Source organism: Drosophila subobscura, chromosome J, assembly GCF_008121235.1.
Source record: "Drosophila subobscura isolate 14011-0131.10 chromosome J, UCBerk_Dsub_1.0, whole genome shotgun sequence".
Classification (NCBI taxonomy): domain Eukaryota; kingdom Metazoa; phylum Arthropoda; class Insecta; order Diptera; family Drosophilidae; genus Drosophila; species Drosophila subobscura.
In genome coordinates, this window is record NC_048532.1 from 11,104,770 (window position 1) to 11,124,887 (window position 20,118).

General features: G+C 46.5%; 4 protein-coding genes and 2 long non-coding RNA genes across 11 annotated transcripts in view; 2 read left to right on the plus strand and 4 right to left on the minus strand.

Moving 5' to 3' along the window:
- Positions 1-6: 6 nt before the first annotated feature.
- LOC117894992 lies at positions 7-736 on the minus strand (the record flags this gene model as incomplete). The annotated part of the gene is made up of 1 exon (XM_034802340.1): positions 7-736. A coding segment is annotated over exon 1 (690 nt), but the record flags the coding sequence as incomplete, so codon positions are not given.
- Positions 737-921: 185 nt separating this feature from the next.
- LOC117894997 lies at positions 922-2,246 on the plus strand. Its single transcript, XR_004648896.1, has 4 exons — positions 922-1,104; positions 1,217-1,404; positions 1,475-1,826; positions 1,891-2,246. It is a non-coding gene; the product is annotated as an uncharacterized LOC117894997 (long non-coding RNA).
- Positions 2,247-3,840: 1,594 nt separating this feature from the next.
- Positions 3,841-4,641, minus strand: LOC117894998. Its single transcript, XR_004648897.1, has 3 exons — positions 4,498-4,641; positions 4,216-4,385; positions 3,841-4,127 (listed from the first exon to the last, which is right to left on the minus strand). It is a non-coding gene; the product is annotated as an uncharacterized LOC117894998 (long non-coding RNA).
- A 272-nt stretch (positions 4,642-4,913) lies between these two features.
- LOC117894994 lies at positions 4,914-6,692 on the minus strand. Of its 2 annotated transcripts, none has more exons than XM_034802343.1 (4): positions 6,582-6,692; positions 5,395-5,584; positions 5,124-5,324; positions 4,914-5,060 (listed from the first exon to the last, which is right to left on the minus strand). In XM_034802343.1, exons 2-4 carry the CDS (start codon positions 5,426-5,428, stop codon positions 4,993-4,995), a joined length of 303 nt encoding a protein of 100 aa, XP_034658234.1. In that variant the 5' UTR covers positions 5,429-5,584; positions 6,582-6,692; the 3' UTR covers positions 4,914-4,992. The 2 variants fall into 2 exon arrangements, with proteins under 2 accessions (XP_034658234.1, XP_034658235.1); XM_034802344.1 differs by having other exon boundaries at positions 5,395-5,524; positions 6,582-6,687.
- Positions 5,728-6,486, plus strand: LOC117894993 (protein psiD). Of its 2 annotated transcripts, none has more exons than XM_034802342.1 (4): positions 5,728-5,833; positions 5,889-6,101; positions 6,165-6,355; positions 6,386-6,486. In XM_034802342.1, exons 1-4 carry the CDS (start codon positions 5,809-5,811, stop codon positions 6,413-6,415), a joined length of 459 nt encoding a protein of 152 aa, XP_034658233.1. In that variant the 5' UTR covers positions 5,728-5,808; the 3' UTR covers positions 6,416-6,486. The 2 variants fall into 2 exon arrangements, with proteins under 2 accessions (XP_034658233.1, XP_034658232.1); XM_034802341.1 differs by having other exon boundaries at positions 5,746-5,833; positions 5,883-6,101.
- A 203-nt stretch (positions 6,693-6,895) lies between the features above and the next one.
- LOC117894986 (semaphorin-5A) overlaps positions 6,896-20,118 on the minus strand; it is a 37,934-nt gene continuing 24,711 nt past the window's right edge. For 2 of the 4 annotated variants that reach the window (XM_034802332.1, XM_034802331.1), the window contains exons 3-12: positions 17,846-18,039; positions 17,181-17,280; positions 10,894-11,101; positions 10,601-10,774; positions 10,410-10,541; positions 10,146-10,345; positions 8,354-10,083; positions 8,135-8,290; positions 7,867-8,069; positions 6,896-7,809 (exon numbers count right to left, since the gene is read on the minus strand). In XM_034802332.1, coding sequence (XP_034658223.1) covers positions 7,591-7,809; positions 7,867-8,069; positions 8,135-8,290; positions 8,354-10,083; positions 10,146-10,345; positions 10,410-10,541; positions 10,601-10,774; positions 10,894-11,101; positions 17,181-17,280; positions 17,846-18,038 — 3,315 coding nt within the window. In that variant the 5' untranslated portion in view covers position 18,039 and the 3' untranslated portion in view covers positions 6,896-7,590. Of the gene's footprint in view, positions 7,810-7,866; positions 8,070-8,134; positions 8,291-8,353; positions 10,084-10,145; positions 10,346-10,409; positions 10,542-10,600; positions 10,775-10,893; positions 11,102-17,180; positions 17,281-17,845; positions 18,040-18,167; positions 18,669-20,118 lie in introns of those variants that run through there. The other 2 variants (XM_034802333.1, XM_034802334.1) reach the window with 2 other exon arrangements.

Genomic DNA, 20,118 nt, shown 5'->3' on the forward strand with positions numbered 1-20,118 from the left:
CGCCCAGAAGTGGGTGGCATAGGTGGTGGCCCGATCGGCGAGGACAATGGCATTGATCCTGGGATGGGTGTCCGTGGTGCTCAGGTAATCCGCACAGCCGTGCTCGAACGGATAGATGCCGATGCACGTGTGGCGCGATTCCTCTTTCTTGTTCCAGTGCGGCTCTGGCAGATCGTCGATGAGGCTTTGCGAGTGCTGTGGCTGGCACTTGCACATGTTGTCCAGCGCGTGCATCAGACGGTCGACAATGCCTGGTTTCTCCTTCTTCTTCTTCGTCAGCTGCGGCGCCTGGGATGCCTTGTTCGACTTTGATCTGGGGTGGACTCCGGCACGGCCACGTAGTGGCACAAAGACACGAGGACGCCGCTTCGAGTAGCGTTGGAACTCAATGCGTTCCGGTTTTTCATTCACGCTACCCAGAAGTAAATTCTCTGGCTCAGCACGCATCTTGTACAGAGCGGGCGGTGAGCTGCCATCCGTTGTGTTGCCGGTTGTCTCTTGCAATCGGTCGTTTTTGAACGCAAGATATTGTGTTTTGATCTGGGCATCTTGATACATGTCCGATTCGCTAGACACTTCCATGCGGGGACGGACCTTCTTGAGTGGTGATTGTATTTTGGCTGTCACGCCCACATGCTGGACTCCAATCAGCATGGATTCTGAGTTGGCGCAGTCCATATCGGTTGATTCGGACATTTTACTATTCTAGCGAATGACTATTCAAATTCTAATTCAAAACTAACTGACAATACGACTTCGATAGCTGAGTTATCGATATCGACTGGTTGGAATGGAATCGTAAAGGGAGGATGGTATGCGATATTTTGAATTTGCGTCAAGTAAAAGTAAATATCGATATAGAATGTTGGGTATCAATACTCCCATATGCAACTGAAGTACCTGGTCAATGCGGACTCATCTCTGCGACCAACCAATTTCGCTGTAGCGATTAAATATCAAAAAAAAAAAAAAAAGTTTGCTAATTTAACAATTTAATTGAAAAACAATTGAAATAGTATAATTTAAGTACTAAAAACGTAGGTAAACCGATAAACAGCCATGGCGGAGGCCGCAGCATGCTAATTGCAGTACGAGAACAAGGAGGTAGGTACCAAACAGACTGCGTGTACGATTTCCAGCGCTCCATGCGGTGTGCTCCATTGTTTATGGGATTATTTGGTGAATTGAATATGTCTGTTTGTTGTATGCTTTTTAGAACTACATATGTATATTCTCTTGCTGCAAGCCGTCGTACGACTGGCTATCTACAAGGCGGTGGGCACGCAAATGAGTGACCACGCGGAATGACACAAGCGTGTCATGGTCACTGTGCGTTAGCCACCCTGGGAAGATATCACAGATGGCAAGGATGCCATAAATAAACTGACTTTGATTACAGAAATTGTGAGTATATCAGCGGTAGGCATCGATTATAATTGATGGGCAATCTTGTGTTTGTTTACTTACTCCACAGTTTTCCAATGAAAAGGCTTCCAGCAAGGGAATTCTCTGCGAGAATTCGGTGGAAATGCTTCTGGGCTACGATTGGACTCCGTCAAGCAGCAGAAACTGAAGCTCAGGTCCATGGCCAGGGTTATCGTAAGCGGATTCGCGAAAATATACACGGAGACTCGCCACTATTAAAGATTCTGAGGAAGCGGATAAGGATGCGTCAACTGTAGGTGCTCGATGCGCTGGCCTTGATCTATGTGCCTGTGCCTGCCATAGACCTGGCCCAGATGGTAACTCAGAGCAATAGCAAGGAACCATATTTACAATAATTGCCGCACTATAGTGTCGATATTGTAAAGCGATGCGCAGAGAAGGTAAGGTGTATATTGATTTTGCCAGAAATTATCTTTTTACATGTTCCTGTTTGGTGTTTTTCAGAAAATCTAAACCCTTTTCGCCATCATGGAGCTGGAGGATGAGGATCGTACGCGTCTATGGCAGGTCTCCGATACATAGATGGCCAATAGGGCTCGATTCACCAACATTGGCCCAACTTGGAGGTGTATGAAGAGTGAATGCCCGGCAATGCCACCTTCTTCCCGCAGACGAGCGACTCCTGCGAACAGGATTACAAGTTCTCCATCGAAATGACCGATTTCCAATCTGAGTTGAGACCATGTCGGACTAGGTTAAGTTAAGGTTAATCACGTTGAGTTTAGCATAACACAAATATCAACAAATTTTGTAAACATGGAATGGCGCAAGTTTTGTGTAACAATAAAAAGTGTAGCATGCTTTCAGGATGCTACGATATTGTTTTCAAACATTTGAAGTATCTTTTGGGGGCTGGTTTGATTCGCAAAAGTGTTGCATACTTTCAAGATGAACGAATCCCTAATATAGAATGGCGTAAAACAGCCATATCCTGCAGTCCTTGAGGCCCTTGATGGGTTCAAACGATACAGGAGACTCTTCCGCTCAGAAAGAGGCGTGGCATGTCCTGTTCCGACAGGACACGGCCGAGTTATAGCGGTGCAAAGATTCTAGTATAAAACATCCTTAAACATCCATTATCCTTAATATCCTTGCATCCAAAGAGATTGTAATCGGACCGGGACATTGTCCCGATCACGAGGAGGTGTGGCATGTCCTGATCCGACAGGACACAGCCAAGCTATGCCGTTGTAGGGATTACATTTAAAAACATCCTTAAAATGCCATTATCCTTAAAGTCCTTACACCTGAAAGGATTGAGAACGATAAAGGACATTCGCCTGATCACGAGGAGGTGTGGCATGTCCTGATCGGCCCCCAAATAGAGGAGAAAACAATAAAACAAAAATGTCCTGTTGTTGTTGTCAATTTATGTTGTTGTTGTTGTTGTTGTACTACAAAAGATGTTTTTGTTATTGTTGTACAACAAGAAAATGTTTGTTGTACAACAAACAACTTTTCAAATTGCTTCGCTCAAATGGCAATTTTCGAACCGAGTACTAGGCGAACATAAATCAGCAGAAGGTAGCTGGTTCTTATGTTTTTTACCGTGTCAAGAGCTGGCTGCTATGAAACTCGGCCGTTTTTTTTAAATCTCAAGTCATTAAAGGTATGCACCAAATCGTAGTTCCACAGGACGTTTTTTGTGATTTTCTCCTTAATTTGGGGCCGATCAGGACATGCCACACCTCCTCGTAATCAGGCGAATGTCCTTTATCGTTTTCAATCCTTTTGGATGTAAGGACTTTAAGGATAATGGCATTTTAAGGATGTTTTTAAATGTAATCCCCATAACGATATAACTCGGCTGTTTCCTGTCGGATCAGGACATGCCACGCCTCTTTGTGAGCGGAAGTACCTCCTGAATCGTTTGAACCCATTTAGGACCTCAAGGACAGCAGAATATGGATGTTTAACACTATTTTGCAATAGGTTTTTTATTGTTTTACAAAACCTTGGTCATTCCATGTTTACAAAATTTGTTTATAGTTTTATTATGATAAACCTAGCCTTCTTAACCTAGGCTTAACCTAGTCCGATGTGTTCTCTCTCTCTGATTGGGAATCGGCCACTTCGATGGAGAACTCGTAGTCCTGATTGCATCCCAAAGATAAGTGGATCCTGCTTGCCTTTCTCGATCTTCGGATGGAAGAAGGTTGCATTGAAGGGCATTCACTCTCCAGATGGACCACATAGTTGGCGAAGCGGGCCCCATAGGCCATCTGTGTATCGGAGACCTGCCAGAGACGCGTACGATTCTCATTCTCCAGCTCCATGATGCCGAAAAGGGTTTAGATTTTCTGAAAAACACCAAACAGGAACATGTAAAAAGATAATTGCTGGCAAAATCAATATACACCTTACCTTCTCTGCGCATCGCTTTACAAAATCGACACTATTGTGCGGCAATTATTGTAAATATGGTTCCTTGCTATTGCTCTGAGTTACCATCTGGGCCAGATCTATGGCAGGCACAGGTCAAGGCCAGCGCATCGAGCTGCTACAGTTGACGCAACCTCAGAATCTTTGATATTGGCGAGTCTCCGTGTATATTTTCGCGAATCCGCTTACGTTAACCCTGGCCATGGACCTGAGGTTCAGCTTCTGCTGCTTGACAGAGTCCAATCGTAGCCCAGCAGCATTTCCACCGAATTCTCGCAGAGAATTCCCTTGCTGGAAGCCTTTTCATTGGAAAATTAATTAGGAGTAAGTAAACATACACAAGATTGCCCATCAATTGTAATCGATGCCTACCGCTGATATACTCACAATATCTGTAATCAAAGTCAGTGTATTTATGGCATCCTTGCCATCTATGATATCTTCCCACAGTGCCTATGACACGCTTGTGTCATTCCGCGTGGTCACTCATTTGCGTGCCCACCAACTAGTAGATAGCCAGTCGTACGCCGGCTTGCAGCAAGAGAATATACATAGTTCTAAAAAGCATACAACAAACAGACATATTCAATTCACCAAATAATCCCATAAACAATGGAGCACACCGCATGGAGCGCTGGAAATCGTACATGCAGTCTGTTTGGTACCTACCTCCTTGTTCTCGTACTGCAATTGGCATGCTGCGGCTTCCGCCATGGCTGTTTATCGGTTTACCTACGTTTTTAGTACTTGAATACTATTATTATAGTACTATTTCAATTGTTTTTCAATTAAATTGTTAAATTAGCAAAAAATTGTGTTGCTGTGGTAACTAGTGTTGAAAAATGCACAATGGAACTATCGATAGTAATCAGGCATATCGAGTATTAAATTGATGTCTGACAACAGCTCGCCGCTATGAAAGGGCGGTTAGCGGATCGATCTTAATTGGGTGATTTGGGTTTCGTGAACTTGAATCTGGGACTGACTTCACAACTTCGCACTCCACTCCAAATTAACTTCACCGCTATTTACTAAATTCGTTGTATAAGCACTCTTTGAGTGTCGGGCATAACAAAGACCTTTGATTTTACTTCAATGCTCTCTTGTATATATTTCATTTTAAATTAGATTTAAATCATCATATCAAATCAGCTCAATAGTTCCTCAGGTCCTGACACGTGGCATACCGGCAAGTTCAGCTATATCTGCACAGTTCATGCGACGATTAGATCCTATAAACAGGAATATTTTCGATTAGGAAAAGTAATTTCAGAAGTTATACCAGTTCGACTTACCGATACAGTTTAACCTGGTCAGTTCGCATCGGGTAACATCGCGCCAAACCCAGGTACTACGAGTCTTCCGCCTGCACTCCCTATTCACCGTGGGCAGGCCACGATCCGCCGGATTATTCAAGCTACTCGAGCAACTATCGCAAGCGCGTTTCAGTGCCTCGCAGTCGTCCCTCTGGCCAGATATCAAAGTCAGGCAGAGGACTAAAAAAAAGAAAGAATAGTTACATATGTATTTAAAGTAAAAAATAATGCCAAAACTGATTGCACTTACCAACAAATAAAGACAAAACTACGTGGATATTCATTCTCTCCGTTTACTTGTTGCTGCTGAGAACTAATCGTTCTGATAACTAATGAAGACACAGCCATGGCAGACCCTTTATATACACTCGCATATTCCCCTTGAAACAATGCATACAAAATATGAAATACAAGTGCAACGGGCACAAAAACCCCGAAACCTTTCAAAAGAAATGTTTGACAATGCGAATTAATTATTGTCTTTTAGCTATTTGAATGCAGATGCACCGTTGCTGCGTGTTTCCTGAAACTCGTTATAATGGATTCTTTTTATACAGAGAAAACAGCTGTTCCCAAAATATTTCCAGACCGTTATAAAAGCCCATGTATCGGCAACAGAGATCCAACAGAGACTTGATCTTGTGCTTTTAGTAACAACACCAAGATGTGGAAAATTTCTTTGCTTTTGGGTGAGAATCTAGGAGTTGAGTACACAAAGAAGCTTCTAACATATTCAAGTCCTAGCTATTGGTTGCATTTGCGTGGCTAGCCAGGAGACGACGGTCTCCCCGCGGAGCCGCGAGATTTGCCGACGCCTGAACACCAGATGCCTACGCAATCAGGAGCGACTGGGAACTACCAACGATGTCACCGCTGTCTTTAATAACCAGTGCCGCAGGAATAACCGTTCTTGGCGCGACGTCACCCGCTGCCAGTTGGCTGACGCCACCTGCCAATGTAAGTACTCCAAATATTTAATTTATTAATTCATCTAATTGAATTATTTGTTTGTATTTCCAGTGACTTTGGAGCGCTGTAGGACACTCTCCTGTGACAATGTGCGAAGAGCTCTTCCGTCTGGTCCAACGAATCCTACTCCTCGTACTCGCACCACACGCCGCACGACGCGCACTCCCCGACCCACCCGTACTCCTCGCCCCACGCGCACTCCTCGCCCTACCCGCACCACACGCCCTACCCGCACCACACGCCGCACGACGCGCAATCCTCGACCCACCCGTACTCCTCGCCCCACAGAGCCCCTCGATTAAAATACATAGTATGGAAACACAGGAAAACTCTTCACATGAATATCAATAAAAAACACTTCAATGCTCTCTAATATTTTGAGATTTTCTTGTCACTAAGCAACGTAGCCAAAAACTACTGTTGAAAATTGATTGCCTGCACGATTTTAATACTTTAATATATACTTACTCTTATATATGTATGTATGTATGTATTTGCAAGAGCAGTTATTTGCACAAGTGAATATGCATGTATGTATGTTTATTGCAGTGGGATTACTGCCTGACAGTACGGGGGGTGAAAAAATACTGAAGAGTCCGAGCTTACAAGCTATGGCCGCAAGCGAGCCGTATTGATCGTGAGAGCGAGAGCGAGCCCACTCTCAGAGCGCTGTCGGAGAGCGCTAACAGTACAGTATATGGGTGCGCTACAGACTGTTAACCTGGGCTGTTAACAGTGCTGCCGACAGCACAACTGAACAAATACGATTAGGAATATATTCATTTCGGTTAGTATAAAACTTCTTGTGTATTGTTCGATATTTCTTACAAGATAAACTATAAATAATATCTGCTTACTTAAGCTTGGTCACTATCTTGCGATGATAACTTAAATGCAAATTAATTAATTAATTATAAGCAGAATTTTCTCCATGAAAATGTTTTTTCATTTTCTTTGTTTGTGTTGCATGGCATACATCATTTTGGGATAAGCAATTTTCTACAAAACATATTAACATTCAGTCTCGCCTTCAAGATGGGAACAATAATTTCAAAATAAATGACAATATCTACAAGAAGGGGGGGATGGAAGGTGGGGCATTAACGAAAAATCATGCGAAGGGTAAACGAAAACAATAACGAAACGATGTAACCTAGAAACGAAAATGGGAATGGGAGTGAATTGAAGGGCATTCCAACTACAATACTTATTCAACGAATCTTTCGACTCAGTTATGAACTAAATTACTTATCGAATAGATACGTATTACATGGTACAACTAATTAGGTTTACAACTACCTCAATTGACTTAACTAACACACGACTCAATGTGAGTCAGAGAAGGAACTTTTTGCAACTGCCTCGCTTCGATTGGGTGCAAAATTGGGGGGTCTCATTATCGTCGTAACATTTCCATGGACAGCAATTAGATCATGGCAAATGATGGCACAGTTTGGGCTAATGGGGATGCTAGATTCTAGAACTTTTCATCGTCAATGTTGGTGCGGCAATTGTTGAGTGCCGATTGCCTTTTGAGTGTGCCCGTCTCGCAGTCATTGTACGTCTTGGCCAGCACCTTGGGCGTGTTGTTGTGGTGCATATTGTGGTTCCGATTCAGTGTGCCATTCCCCACATTGCTGGTCTTGACGGGCATGCGGAAGCTGGACTGCCGCTTGGGCCGCTGATCATAGTACTGCTGGAAGAACACATTCATTAGACTCTAGACATTCTCTTTAACTGTTGGCCAACTCACATCCTTGGTGGGCAGACTGGAATACTGATTGGGGTAGGTATCAAAGCTGGCTGTCGTTGTCGTTGTCTTGTTCAGCGCCTCCTCGGCACTCAGCAGGAAGCGCTGCTTCGTGTATCGGTAGGTGGCCAGACAGCAGGCCACAGTCACCAGCACGCAGACCGCAATCACAATGGGCAGCGTGGCGGAGGATGCCGTTTGCACTTCTGCAGAACAGATAAAGAGATGAGCAAAAGGAACGTTTGAGCGAGCATTCAATCTGTGCACTTACCTCCACACTCGTTGGGCATGCAGGCGGTTTTCTCGAACTCTGCACCACGACACTCCGCGTTTGTGGGCTGCTCCACTAAACAGCGACGATGCCGCAGACGTATGCCATCACTGGAGCACGTTGACCACTCACTCCAGGCACTCCAGCCAAGAAAATCTACAAAATGCAAAGCAAAGGCTAAGCTGGGGCAGGGGTTTTGGGGCAGGAATAAGTACGCACCTTCGCATGGCACCATCTCGCACTTTTGCTCGTCCAGGGCGCGACCCTTGCAGAGCCGCTCATGTCCGCCCAGGCAGCGACGCGTTCGCCTGCGCACGCCCATGCCGCAGGTAACCGAACAGGCTGACCACTCCGACCAGCAGCCCCACTCATGCTCCAGCTCGTTGTCGATGCTGTTGCTGGGCTGCAGATCGTCCGCGGGACACTCCTGGAGATTGCAGGCCCGGCTCTGGATGCCACGACCTCGCTGACGCTGCTGTGTGCCGCCGCCGCAGCTGACGCTGCACGGAGACCAGTCTGAGTCCGTCTCTGCTGTCTCGACATGGTCGCCATGCCGCTGGCAGCTTCCGTCTTGGTGACAGCTGCGCGACTCCTCCTTGGCCAGGCTGATGCGCACGGAGCTGGCGTCGGGGCTGGTGGCACGGCAGGCATAGCGATACCTCCGCTCCGTGTGGGACGAATCACTGGCGTTGCCCGCACTCCCAGTGGGCAGCGTTAGCCAGGGCGTCCAGGCGCTCAGCTTACGCACCTCCGAGCAGCTCTGCATGTTGCAGTCCTCGTAGTCCAGCCGGCAGCCGGGGCAGTCGAGGCCGCCGTTCAGGGGCGTGGGATCGTTGCACTCGCGACGTCGCATGCGGAAGCCACCGCCGCACTGGGCACTGCACTCGCTCCACTCGCCCCAAGGTCCCCAGCCACCATCCACCGACGAAGGCTTGGGCACCGGGCAGGGCGGCAGGTGACGGCAATACATCTCGGATTGCTCCGATCCCACACAGGTGCGTCCACCGTGGGCGGGTCTGGGATTGCCGCAGGTACGGCGACGAATCTTCACCGCAATGCCGCAGGTCTGTGAGCACTGCGACCAGGCGGACCACTCCGTCCAGCCACCGTGTTGGGTGCAGTTCGTCACTTGCGTGCTGATGCCCTTACAGGTGGCGCCGCCATGCTGTGGCTGCGGATTGTTGCAGCTCCTGTCGCGGCACAGACAATTGCTGTCGGTCTCCTCGTGCTGCTGACAAACGTTCCACGGATTCCAGGCCGACCAGCCGCCATCAATGGGCGCATTCAGCACTGGACATGTGAGCTGCGGTGCCTGCTGCCAGTGCTGGAAGCCAGAGGAGTCGCGGGGCTGGGGCATGCAGCGCTCGACGAGCTCATTCCAGCCGCAATACGGATCCATGGCGTTGAGGCAGCTGGACTGCGACGCATGGCGACTGCAGCGCTGTGCGGGCACACGGGTCAAGGCCAGATCTGTGCCCAGATACAGCGAGTCGCTGACCTTCAAGTAGGCCATGTTGAGGAGCGTACTGCTGCCGGTGTCATCCGCTTGCCAGAGCTCCACCAGACAGGTCTGTGTCCCACCGTTCACGTACTTCACCGACAGCTTCTTGATGTGATTCCCGCTGCTGGCCACGAAGAGCACATGAATCTGTTCCGTTTTGGTATTCAGTATGTCCAGGGCTATGCGCCCGAACTGCTCCAGCTTCGAGTGATATAGCGGCTGTGCGCCAATAGGCTGCACGGCCTGATCCATCAGTTGGTAGCGTGAACTCTCCAGCAAGTGGCCAAAGCCGGTGGTGCCCCCGGCGCACTGGAACTGACTGCGTTGTGGCGTGTTCACCGTTGTCCAGGCAGCATCCGCATGCTCCTGGTGCTTGAATGCACCATCGAAGGCTTCGTTGATTGAGCTGAGGTTAAAGGCGCACACAGCGGAGCCATAGATGCTTGAGCTGTGAATGGGGGGAATCGTTTATTAGTTCTGAGACTCTCCGAAAAGTGTTGTGAGACTCACCCCGAGGTGCGGAAGGTGGCATAGAGCACATGCTCGGACTCTGCATAGGTCATGCCCTGCACCTCATCGAAGTAGTAAGGATACTCCCCGGGCAGCGAACAATTGAGTCGCGCCTTCAGGAACGATGTCCAATTGTCACGCAGCAGCTGGCCCCCTCCAGCATCGTTCTTGCAGACCCTGGCAATGCGTGAATAAATTGCCTAGAGGAAGAACAGGAAACGGAGTTTAGATGGCAATCATTATACCCGGGAACTCTTCTCTCACCTTGCCGCATGTCATGTGCTCGGCAGCCGATTCCCGCAGCAGAAAGTAGACAAAGTTTCCAGCCTCGAAGCTGCCCACAAACTGTGCTCCGTTGAGCCAATTATTGTTGTACTGCTTGGTGCGAAGGAAGCGCTGGAAATGGAAAAGGATACAGTGAAAAGAGGTTCATCTCTTGAAGGGAGAAACTCTACCTTGTTGGACTGCAATCCCGTGCGAAGGATGGCCACATCGCTGCCCGAAAAGTCCGTGGCTGTGGCCACAAACATATTCCCGTTCGACTGCAGCAGGCTGGTGCTGTTCGCCTGCGGATGAAAGGGGCACTTGACCACGCCGCTGTCCACGCTGCTCACGGTGAGGTTCTCCATCTGCAAATGGGATTGGGAAAGGGAAAGGGAGTGGAGCTCGTTTAGTTGCTGCTGCTGGTGCTGGACGTTGGTGGACTGTCACTTGGTGTCGCCACAACGACCACTCTGCCACAACTCACCTGGCGCCACGAACAACTCGGCTGGAAGGCGTTCGTCCCACACGCGTACAGTTGGTTCTCACCGTAGCTGTGGAGCACGCGCACAAAGTTGCGACACCATCGCTCCGACTGGCCTTTTGCCTGGCACATGGCTATCTGCGACGGTGTCGCCTCCCAGCTGGCGCGCTCCAGCGGCTCCAGATCGAAAGACATGCGGTACAAGGTGTCTCTGCAAAGAGTCGAGATAAAATGTTGTCTGAATAATCGGCAAGAAGGGGTGGGGAATGTAATAGGCAGTAACAGTAACAGTTAGAGAGAGAGACAGCCCACAATTGTTAGCAAATAAGACAGACTCCGGCATCGGCTGCGGCTCCGGGTTTGGCTTGGCTTAGGCTTGAAGGCATCAGCTGTCATAATTTTTGAACTGGTTGGCCGCCAGTGCATTGAACTGCAAGGCAAACTGGTAAGGAAAACTTGGCCTGGTCCGGCTGCAGCCCATGCACAGTGGTCGCCAATTGGCAGAGTTGGCAAAGTCTTTGTGGGCGCATGGACGAGGTCTAAGCATCGATAAGATAGTTTCCATGACAGCTTTACGACAGTTCGATCAATGCGAGTTACAAGCAAAACCATGCACATGACATGTACTTTGTTTTACCCAAATTCTTTGGCAGTCTCTTTGCTCTAACCACTGTGGCCAACTCCAAGAGAACAACCACTGTGCTACGCTACGCGCATTTCGTGAAACGAACACGAAGATCAATAGATCAAGTGCACATTCGAATGCGCGAGAGGCAATCGTTAAATGGTTACATCTCAAGCGGCATTTGGTATCTGGAGAATGGACAGTCGCAATTGAGGAGTGCGGATTGTGGAATGGAGAACGCCGCCGTGCTTGGGCTTGAGAAGGAATGCCGCCGACTAGACGTCGCCATAAAGCCCAACTAGTCGCCAACCAAGAGAAATACTCGACTAGACTATACTAGACACTACTCACAGCAGTCTCTGTTTCTCGGCCCACAGTCATCTAATGGGCGGTTGAGGCTGTTTAGCGGCCTTAGGATATAAATTGAATCCAGTGTGTTGGGCAAGCGATCGCCAAAGCTGTCGTCAGCCAGCTCTTTCGCCCATTATCAATCAGTCATATTGCAGCTGGCGCAATGGCGCGTGGCAGTCCGATCCCCGATCAGGTGGTAACCTGAGGCCGGCCACTGCGTGTGCGACTTAAGCGGTACGTGATGAGGTAATAAACTTGCCAACATTTGCAAACTCGACTCAAGCATCGACAGACGACAACCAACGCCCTTCGCGTCTTCCCCAACGAAACAACCAAAAGAGCAGCTGTCATCAGACTTAAGGCTAAAGGTGTCCGCAAGAGGACTGCCGGCAGATGCAACTTTAAAGGGTGCTCCTTGATTGCTTCATATTTGAATTAAGAACTTCAATAATCTTTTTATAGATTGAATACTGAAATGAATACCACTTGAAGGTGCTTCTTTTTATCAGAAGGAGGGGGCCTGGCCTGCCATTTATTGACCAGAGTAAAGCCAGTTGGCTAATGGACTACGTCAACATATGGACATATAAATGTATAAGACCCTCGTAATTCTTGGCATTTAACCACAAGCGACACTTACAATTGCATCTATCTTTAAGGCCCTCAAAGCTAACATTAATCTATGGGTAGAAGTCCAATCTATGGGAAGTTGAATAACTTTAGTGCCTTCTTCTTGACAAAAAACGCCTCAAACTAAAGTAAATGACGTGACAACTGTCGCGTAAAACAAAACAAAATATAGCAAAAGGTGCAAAGTAAAGTGCAAAATGGGAATGGCAATGGGGGGGAAAAACCCAAAGTCCCGCCCAGACTTAACGGCTGCAAAAATTAATTATTTGTGCTGATTGTGTACTCGCACCCATACTATAGCGTGTGTGTGTGTACACTGTACAAGTGCCGTCTTAACGGTGTGATTACATTTGCAATGCCAACTTATGGCAGAGAGCGTGAACAAAAAAAGCAAAATATGTCACACCTTTACGAGTGTTCGTGGTGCTCACAAGCTGTTATGTTATCTTCCAGAAGAAGAATAACCATCGATAAATCAGATATAGAATCGCATAATATCCACATGAGTTGGAAGTTCAAAGCATTAATGTCACCATTCCATTTTGCGAATGCCGCTACAATTGGCAGTGTTGCAAAACGATGCAGCAATGAGCGAGAAGTTCTTGAACTTTTATGGCAAATATTCACATCATTCCCATGCTGTCTCTGGCCTACAAGTTCAATGTGCTCTTTCTTTTTCAGAAAACTTGAACAACAGCAAAAGAAGCAGCAAGAGCAGCTGCAGCACCCAAAGCAGATAAGCAACGGCCTTGCCAATTAGCATTGCTTTTCAGTAACTTCTCCCTCGCTCCCTCCGCTCCACCTAACTGTCGTCGTTGCTTGTACCTTTCGTCTCACTTGGCTGCCAGCAAATATTCTGTTTAGGTGAGGTGTGAAAAAAGAGTACGACGATACACATGTTTCGCTCTCCTCTTTAGTTACTTCTTATCTTATTTGCCATTTGTTTTTGTTTAATTTGTTCTCTTTTCACCTGCGGCACCAGGGAAATCTAAGCGGGGCGCGTGCGTGCAAATATTCCCTCTGCGCATGTGTGTGTGTGTTCCCATGTGTTTGCTCAGAGGTGCGCCCGGTGTGTGAGGTGCGCTCTCCTCTGGGATGCCAAACAGAATTTATCGCACCTGAACTTAAGCACGTAAGCAGCAGATACTAATTTGGTAATCAATCAACAGTGAAAAATCTGTGTGCAGAAATCATTAGAAGAAACTAAATTAATAAGCATACAGCATACATAACATGCATGGGAAATTAATCACCATTCAAATGGAAGCGAACAATCAAGCAAAACGGCTTAAGTCCAAGCCAAACTGTAACACATGCGCCATGACCCATTTGCATCGACAGCATCCACACACAAGCACACAAATATGATCCACATTTGTGGTGGATTGTGTCTGTGTCTTAGCATTACAATTTTCGCATATTTCGCACACCTTGCACCAGCGCCAGCGCCTGCGACTGCGCCTGCGCCATCAACTTTTATTTGAGCGACAAACGCGACAAGATAACAAAAAGGCCTTTTTGTAAGCGCAGCGCACAAGTGGAGTTGTAGTTGTAGTTGGAGTTAGGGGTGCCCGCCGCCTCTCGTCTGTCGTTTGTGGTTTGTCCGGCAAAGCTGTTGCTCAAGTACCTGCCAACGCCGCCGCCGTCGCCAGGTTGAGCCGACGCGTGGGCGTTCGGTCTAGCTCCAGCGCCTGCTTGGCGGCAGCCCGAGGCGGTGTACATACACACACACACACACATGTATGTATGGGTTACTTGTAATTAAAATTGCCGTTGCACTGTCCGCTGCTAATCTCTGTTAAAACTGCAGCAGTTATTTTATATATTTTTTTCCACTGAGCTCTGCCTACGCTGCCGCATTCCTTGGCTCTCAATCTCAATCGGAATATCTGTGTGTCAGTCTGGGGTGGGCAGGGGGAGCTGCTTCAGAGTCGCACACTCTACATTTTGTTGCCGAGTTTTTAATAGAAATATGCAAAATGTTTGCCACCGCCTGCTTGTTGTGTGGGGGCCAAGAGGCTGCGTTTTGGGTGCTCTGGTGCAACATGGCTTGATTAATTTTGATTTCAATTTCGTTGTCCGTGTGAGTTCCAGTAGCCACAAAAGTTGACGTTGACTGCCGCTGCCCCCCACCCTGCCCGCTGCTCTGCCTCTCTAATGCTCTCTTGGCGGCTGTCACAGGTGAACAAGTTGTACATATTTGCTATCTGCTACTATAGAATTTGAGATATAAGAGATTTGAGCATTTGCTATGATAATTAATCTACTTTTAATGGGGGTTCATCACTAGGGTTGGTATTAGCTAGAAAAATGGAAGCATATGCATTAATGCATTTCTCCCAAGATTCAAGCCACGTATGACTAATGTTTCCTGTTGATACACACAATATTTTGTTTAGTCACACATAATGTATCGTTCGGTATCGTGTAAACATTTCAAATGCTTCCCAGCAGGTCATTTGCATGCTCCATTTGCGACAAGCCAAAACAGCGTTTAAAACGACCCTCCAAAAAAATGTAATATATACATATAAAATACGGTATATGCATGTGTGTTTATGTACTTATAACTACATAAATGTGTATATAGGAAATTACAAAAAGGTTGCTGCTGGTCTGGTCTGGGGTCTGGGGTCTGGTCGAGCAAACGAAAGCGAAAACAAAACTGGCATATTATTTTAATGCAGTCTATATCAAATTTCGGCCAGTTGCATGGAGGGACCTGATCCCAGTGCACTCCACCATCTACTCCTCCTCTCTGCCTCCTGCTCATGACTGAAAATTACGCGATGGTTGCCTCGTCACTCGTCATGGGACACGGACAAGTAAACTCGAGGAGTCCCATTCCCATTCCCAGTCCCATTTGCAGTTCCATTCTCCCTCCACCTCCGCCCAGCAAATGCAGGCGGCGAGTAGTAGCTACAGGCGGCCCCTGTAATCCGAGCCAGCAGTCGTGTCAAGTGTGTCTGCAGGCCAGACAAGGAGCATGCACTCATAGCCATACAGAGACCATCTTTTGAGGCAAGCAAACGCACACATCGCGCATACAGAAATCATATAAAGCGATTTTACAAATGTACATCTATAGTTTAGGTTAACTTTTGTACGAGAGCTTTATTACTTGTGGTTTAGTGGCGAAACTCCGAGGGTCAGTCGGTGGCTTTCAAATTGTCTGCTTGAGGGTCTTCAAACCACAACACTATCTAAAAATGGTTTTATTAGAGATACAAATACAGCGTAATCTAGTTCCACAAGAACTTGAAAGCAAAAGAAAAACCTTTGGCAACTTTCTCAATATCAAAGCTTCGGTTCTCCTACAGCTACTGCTGCTGGAGCTGCAATCAAAAAAACCCGTCTAGTCCCTTTGATTAGTGGGCTTTATCACCTAAGCCTACACATTATATAAAAATAAATTACATTTTATGTGGTTCATAAAGCCCACTTGCCTATCTGCCCACCTACTTATGCGGCCCAGCCACACAGACGCACAATCTCCATGCTCCACAAATGGAGCAACTGCCCTTCGCTACAGCAGTCTCTTATGTATAGTTTGTACATATGCTACAAGTATCTCTCTGAACACTCTTATCAGCCTATCTCAGCCAACACATGTGAAGTGGAGCGGGAGACCATAATTCAAAGCCTTGTAAATATGATGAGTGGGAAAAAGATGGTAGGAAGAGGTCTAAAATTAATAAGTAATAACTAATCACAAAATAAAAGAATAAAGTATAAAGAGAACACAGAGAGACAAATGATTGACGACATGTGGAAGGTGGCAGCATGCATGATAAACGACTTCCCCACCATGTCAGCAATGGGTTAAGACTCTGCCGCTGTGTGCGTGAGTCTATCAGCACTCGGCATAGGCTCTCTCTGTGTGTGTGAGTGTGTCTTATCGGGTTTTGTTCTCAAATGGGGACAGCAAGAGAGGTGCAACAGGAGAAACAAACTTCAAATTGTGTTGAGTTTTCAGCGCGCGTAAATGAAAAGCAAAGAAATGTCCCAACAAGAGACACTCGTACTCGTTCCCTTACTCCTACTCGCAGTATATTAAATTGCTCAGCAAATAGGCAAAGACTCGCTCGTACCCTCTCTCCGTCGTATTATTTGGTTACGTTTTTTCTTTTCTCCTCTTTTTCCCCTTCGTTTTTTATTCTCATTTTTACACTTAATTATCTTTATTTATTCCCTTTAGCCACCATCCCACGGCAGGTACTCGAGATAAAGTTCTCGAGTCCGAGTGGTTTGGTTTTTTATTGTTTTTCGTGCAGCTAGTGGCTGATATGTTCAAGATTTTGATAAAGCACTTTCGATTTTCTACTGCCCGTTGTACTTGCCTACCATATGTAGGTCTCTCTCTCTTGGAACTTGCGTCACAGTGTGGCAGGTAACCCAGTAGGAGAAGCAGAGCATAATCATTATCAGTTCCCCGTTGCAGATACGAACTGCATCTGTTTATTTTCTTCGCTTTTTGTTTAACTTTATGCACTAATTTACTCTGCTGATTAAGACCCGTTGAATATATATTTTTGGGGATGTTTTTGGTGTTTTTAAGTTTCCAAATTATGACCCACTTATCGTAGTGGTCTAGTCACAGTCGCTATACACAGTCATGGTCTTAACAGTGACTCAATTTACCGGAAACCAATTCTAATAACATAAGAGTCGGGGGGATTCTTACCTGGCACCGACAATAACTTGGCTCCTGGCCACATCGAATAGCAATTCTGAATACCAAGTCGTTTCGGGATCGTAAAATCGTTTAGCAGTTGACATTAAGTCTGAAAGGAAGGAAGAAATATGTATGAAAAATAGCTGCGAGTAGTGCAGAGTAATTTATTCCATGCATAAATAAATATTATATAACATTTCAATTTTATTGAAGGGCTCTGGTCTCATTTATCATAAACAAAGACTCTGGAGACTCTGCAAATTTCCATTGAACTTTAAATATTTAACTTGAAAGCAGTATAAACACCAACAACACAAAATTAAAATCATTGTCAACAAAACTCTGGAGCTGAGTTTGCATTTCAAGACGTATTCCATTGCAAAAACGCAGAAAAAAGGCAAATGTTTGACAATAAAAAAAACACTCAGCCCTTTTTCTGATTAAACGCGAGAGATACTCCGAAATGGGGCTATGCTGAGAGCAAGATTACATGCCGGATAAACAAACGGACAGAGCACAGGTGGCACGGTACAGAACTCTGACAGATATCAACCCAATTTACAAGAAGTACTCAAGTGGCTGGCTGGCTGCCCTTTGATTGATTCGATGCCCTGGCAATTGACACAGTTTTTCGTTACAATTTTTGATAGCCCTACCCCCGGTGATAGTCTTACCTTGATATGAGATATATCGCGAATCGTTTTCCAGCAACTCAAAGTTCGATTGCGTGTTGTAACTGCTGCCGCTGCTGCGGCCCATCATCAGGGCCGTCGAAAACTGTGGGCCTTGCACGGCTAAGAGGGAAAGTATTGGTAGCACTAGGGCCCCATAATGGTGGGACATTTTAGGAAATTTAAGAATTAACATGCTGCAAAGAAAGAGAACAGAATAAATCATCAATAACATTTCCTCGAAATGTTTAAAATTTAAATAACAACGAAAAAAACGTCGATAACATTTGTATACTCGAACGATCGATGGAACGGAGGAACTTACTTCCCATAGAGTCACGTAGCATACAAAATATGTAGATTATATTTTTATTTTTTATTCCATTCAAGTTGTCTGGCAAGCATCAACAGATTGGCAGTATTATTTTTATTATGAGCAGCATGTGCTGGTTGATAAGTAGATGGACGGATTGGAGCGCGTCTTTCCGATGATCATTTCGGGGCACAACAGAACACAACACAACACCAGACACACACAACACAATTTCGAATCAATTCTTTGATCGTTTCTTGTAGAATTTTTCAATTTGCTGCGACAGTGGAGATGAAAAGCGAGGTTTTCATTATGATTAGTTTAGGTAAAAAAACATTGACAACTGCCAGCCACAGATAGATAGACACACACAGAGCCGGAGATGGAGATACGAGACGGGTTTTTATTTCTTCTATTTTCTCCTACACCGCTTCTGAGTTCAGAGTCGCGTCGCGAGCCGAAGCGGATACGAAAGACGAAGTTGTTGGCAGCGCGGAGAGTCGGAACAAAGTGAACGTCAGAGCAGCCAGAGACGGCGGCCAGGCCGATGATAATGGACAATGACATGGCCGAAGAGAGGCAACAAAACGAACACCGAAACGTGAGAGAAGAGAGAGAGGCAAACACAACACAGCACAGGCGAAAGAGCATAGCAAAGCAAAGGCGAAACAAGCTGCTTTCTGCCCACGAAGACGCCGACGCCGACGACGACGACGACACTGATGAGAGAACCGGCTTCGGGTTAAGCTTCGGCTTGGTTTTGAGTTGGAGCTAACTCCCCAGCCCCCTGACTACTGGGGCGCGGTTGCAGGCAGCAGCAGCAGCAGAAGCAACAGGGTAGGTAGGGCGCCCATACATCATGCGACAACGACAACGACTCTTCAGAATCTTTAGGATCTGCAGCAGTTCTGTATTCTGCATTGAGGATCGGCCAAGAAAGACAGAAAGAGAGCGAAAGAGGGAGAGATGAGACGGTCACTTGCTGTGTGTGTCTGGTGTCTGTTGTGGTAGCCTGACAAATTGACATTGGCATTACGTCGCGTCGTCGGGGTTCTAGGTTCGAGGGCGCGTGATAGAGTCCGGACCAACTGATCCTATCTGGGTGGATCGTCGTTAATGGTTTTCGAAACATTAAAAACAAATCATAGAGAGAGGCACCCAACCAAATGATTATTAACCTCGTTTCTGATTACCAGCGGAAAAAATACAACCGGAAAGGCAATTGTAGGCGTAGACGCACCTAGTAGAGGCAGATGTCCGCCTAGGAGCGGAAGGTAGGGCCCGCCACTGGAGTGTCTGCTGTAATGGGATGAGCCACAGATTGAACGCAGCTTAAAGTTTATGCTAGCTTAAGACTCCATTCCCGTTCTTCTTTTGATAATCCTTTTCAAGGTTTCCGTTTTAATGCTCAGACTTTTAGCGGGAGACTGCCGACTATTGTCAACCTTGACTTCGAGTGTAAGTGTGAAAACACAGCTAGTGACGGTCCCAAGAACAAATACAACAATCAAAAGTGCCGTCCAACTGCAACTGCAACACAATCCTCGGGAGTGCATTCAGTTCGGTTCTTGTTTATGCCACAACACGAACACGAGCACGAGGGATACACAAACATTCGCGGACAGATGCGGACAGATACATAGACCGACCAGAGACGCAACCCAAGAGGTTCAGTTCAGTGTGTGGGCAGCCAAACGGCAGTGAACGTTCGACATTAGCATAGTCATAGGCCCAAAACATTGCAGTCCATGACAATTTACGGGCTACCTAAGCCATTGTCCGGGATTTCTTGGCTAGCAGTTCAGACACACACTCACAAGAATACAGTGGCTAAATATGCTAATTTTTGTTGGCATCGAAACTAATTCCCAACTGGGAGGGGAGGGGAGAGTGAGACTGAGACTGAGACTGAGACACCACAACTGATAATTTACAGCTTAAGTTTTCTACCGGCAATTGTAAT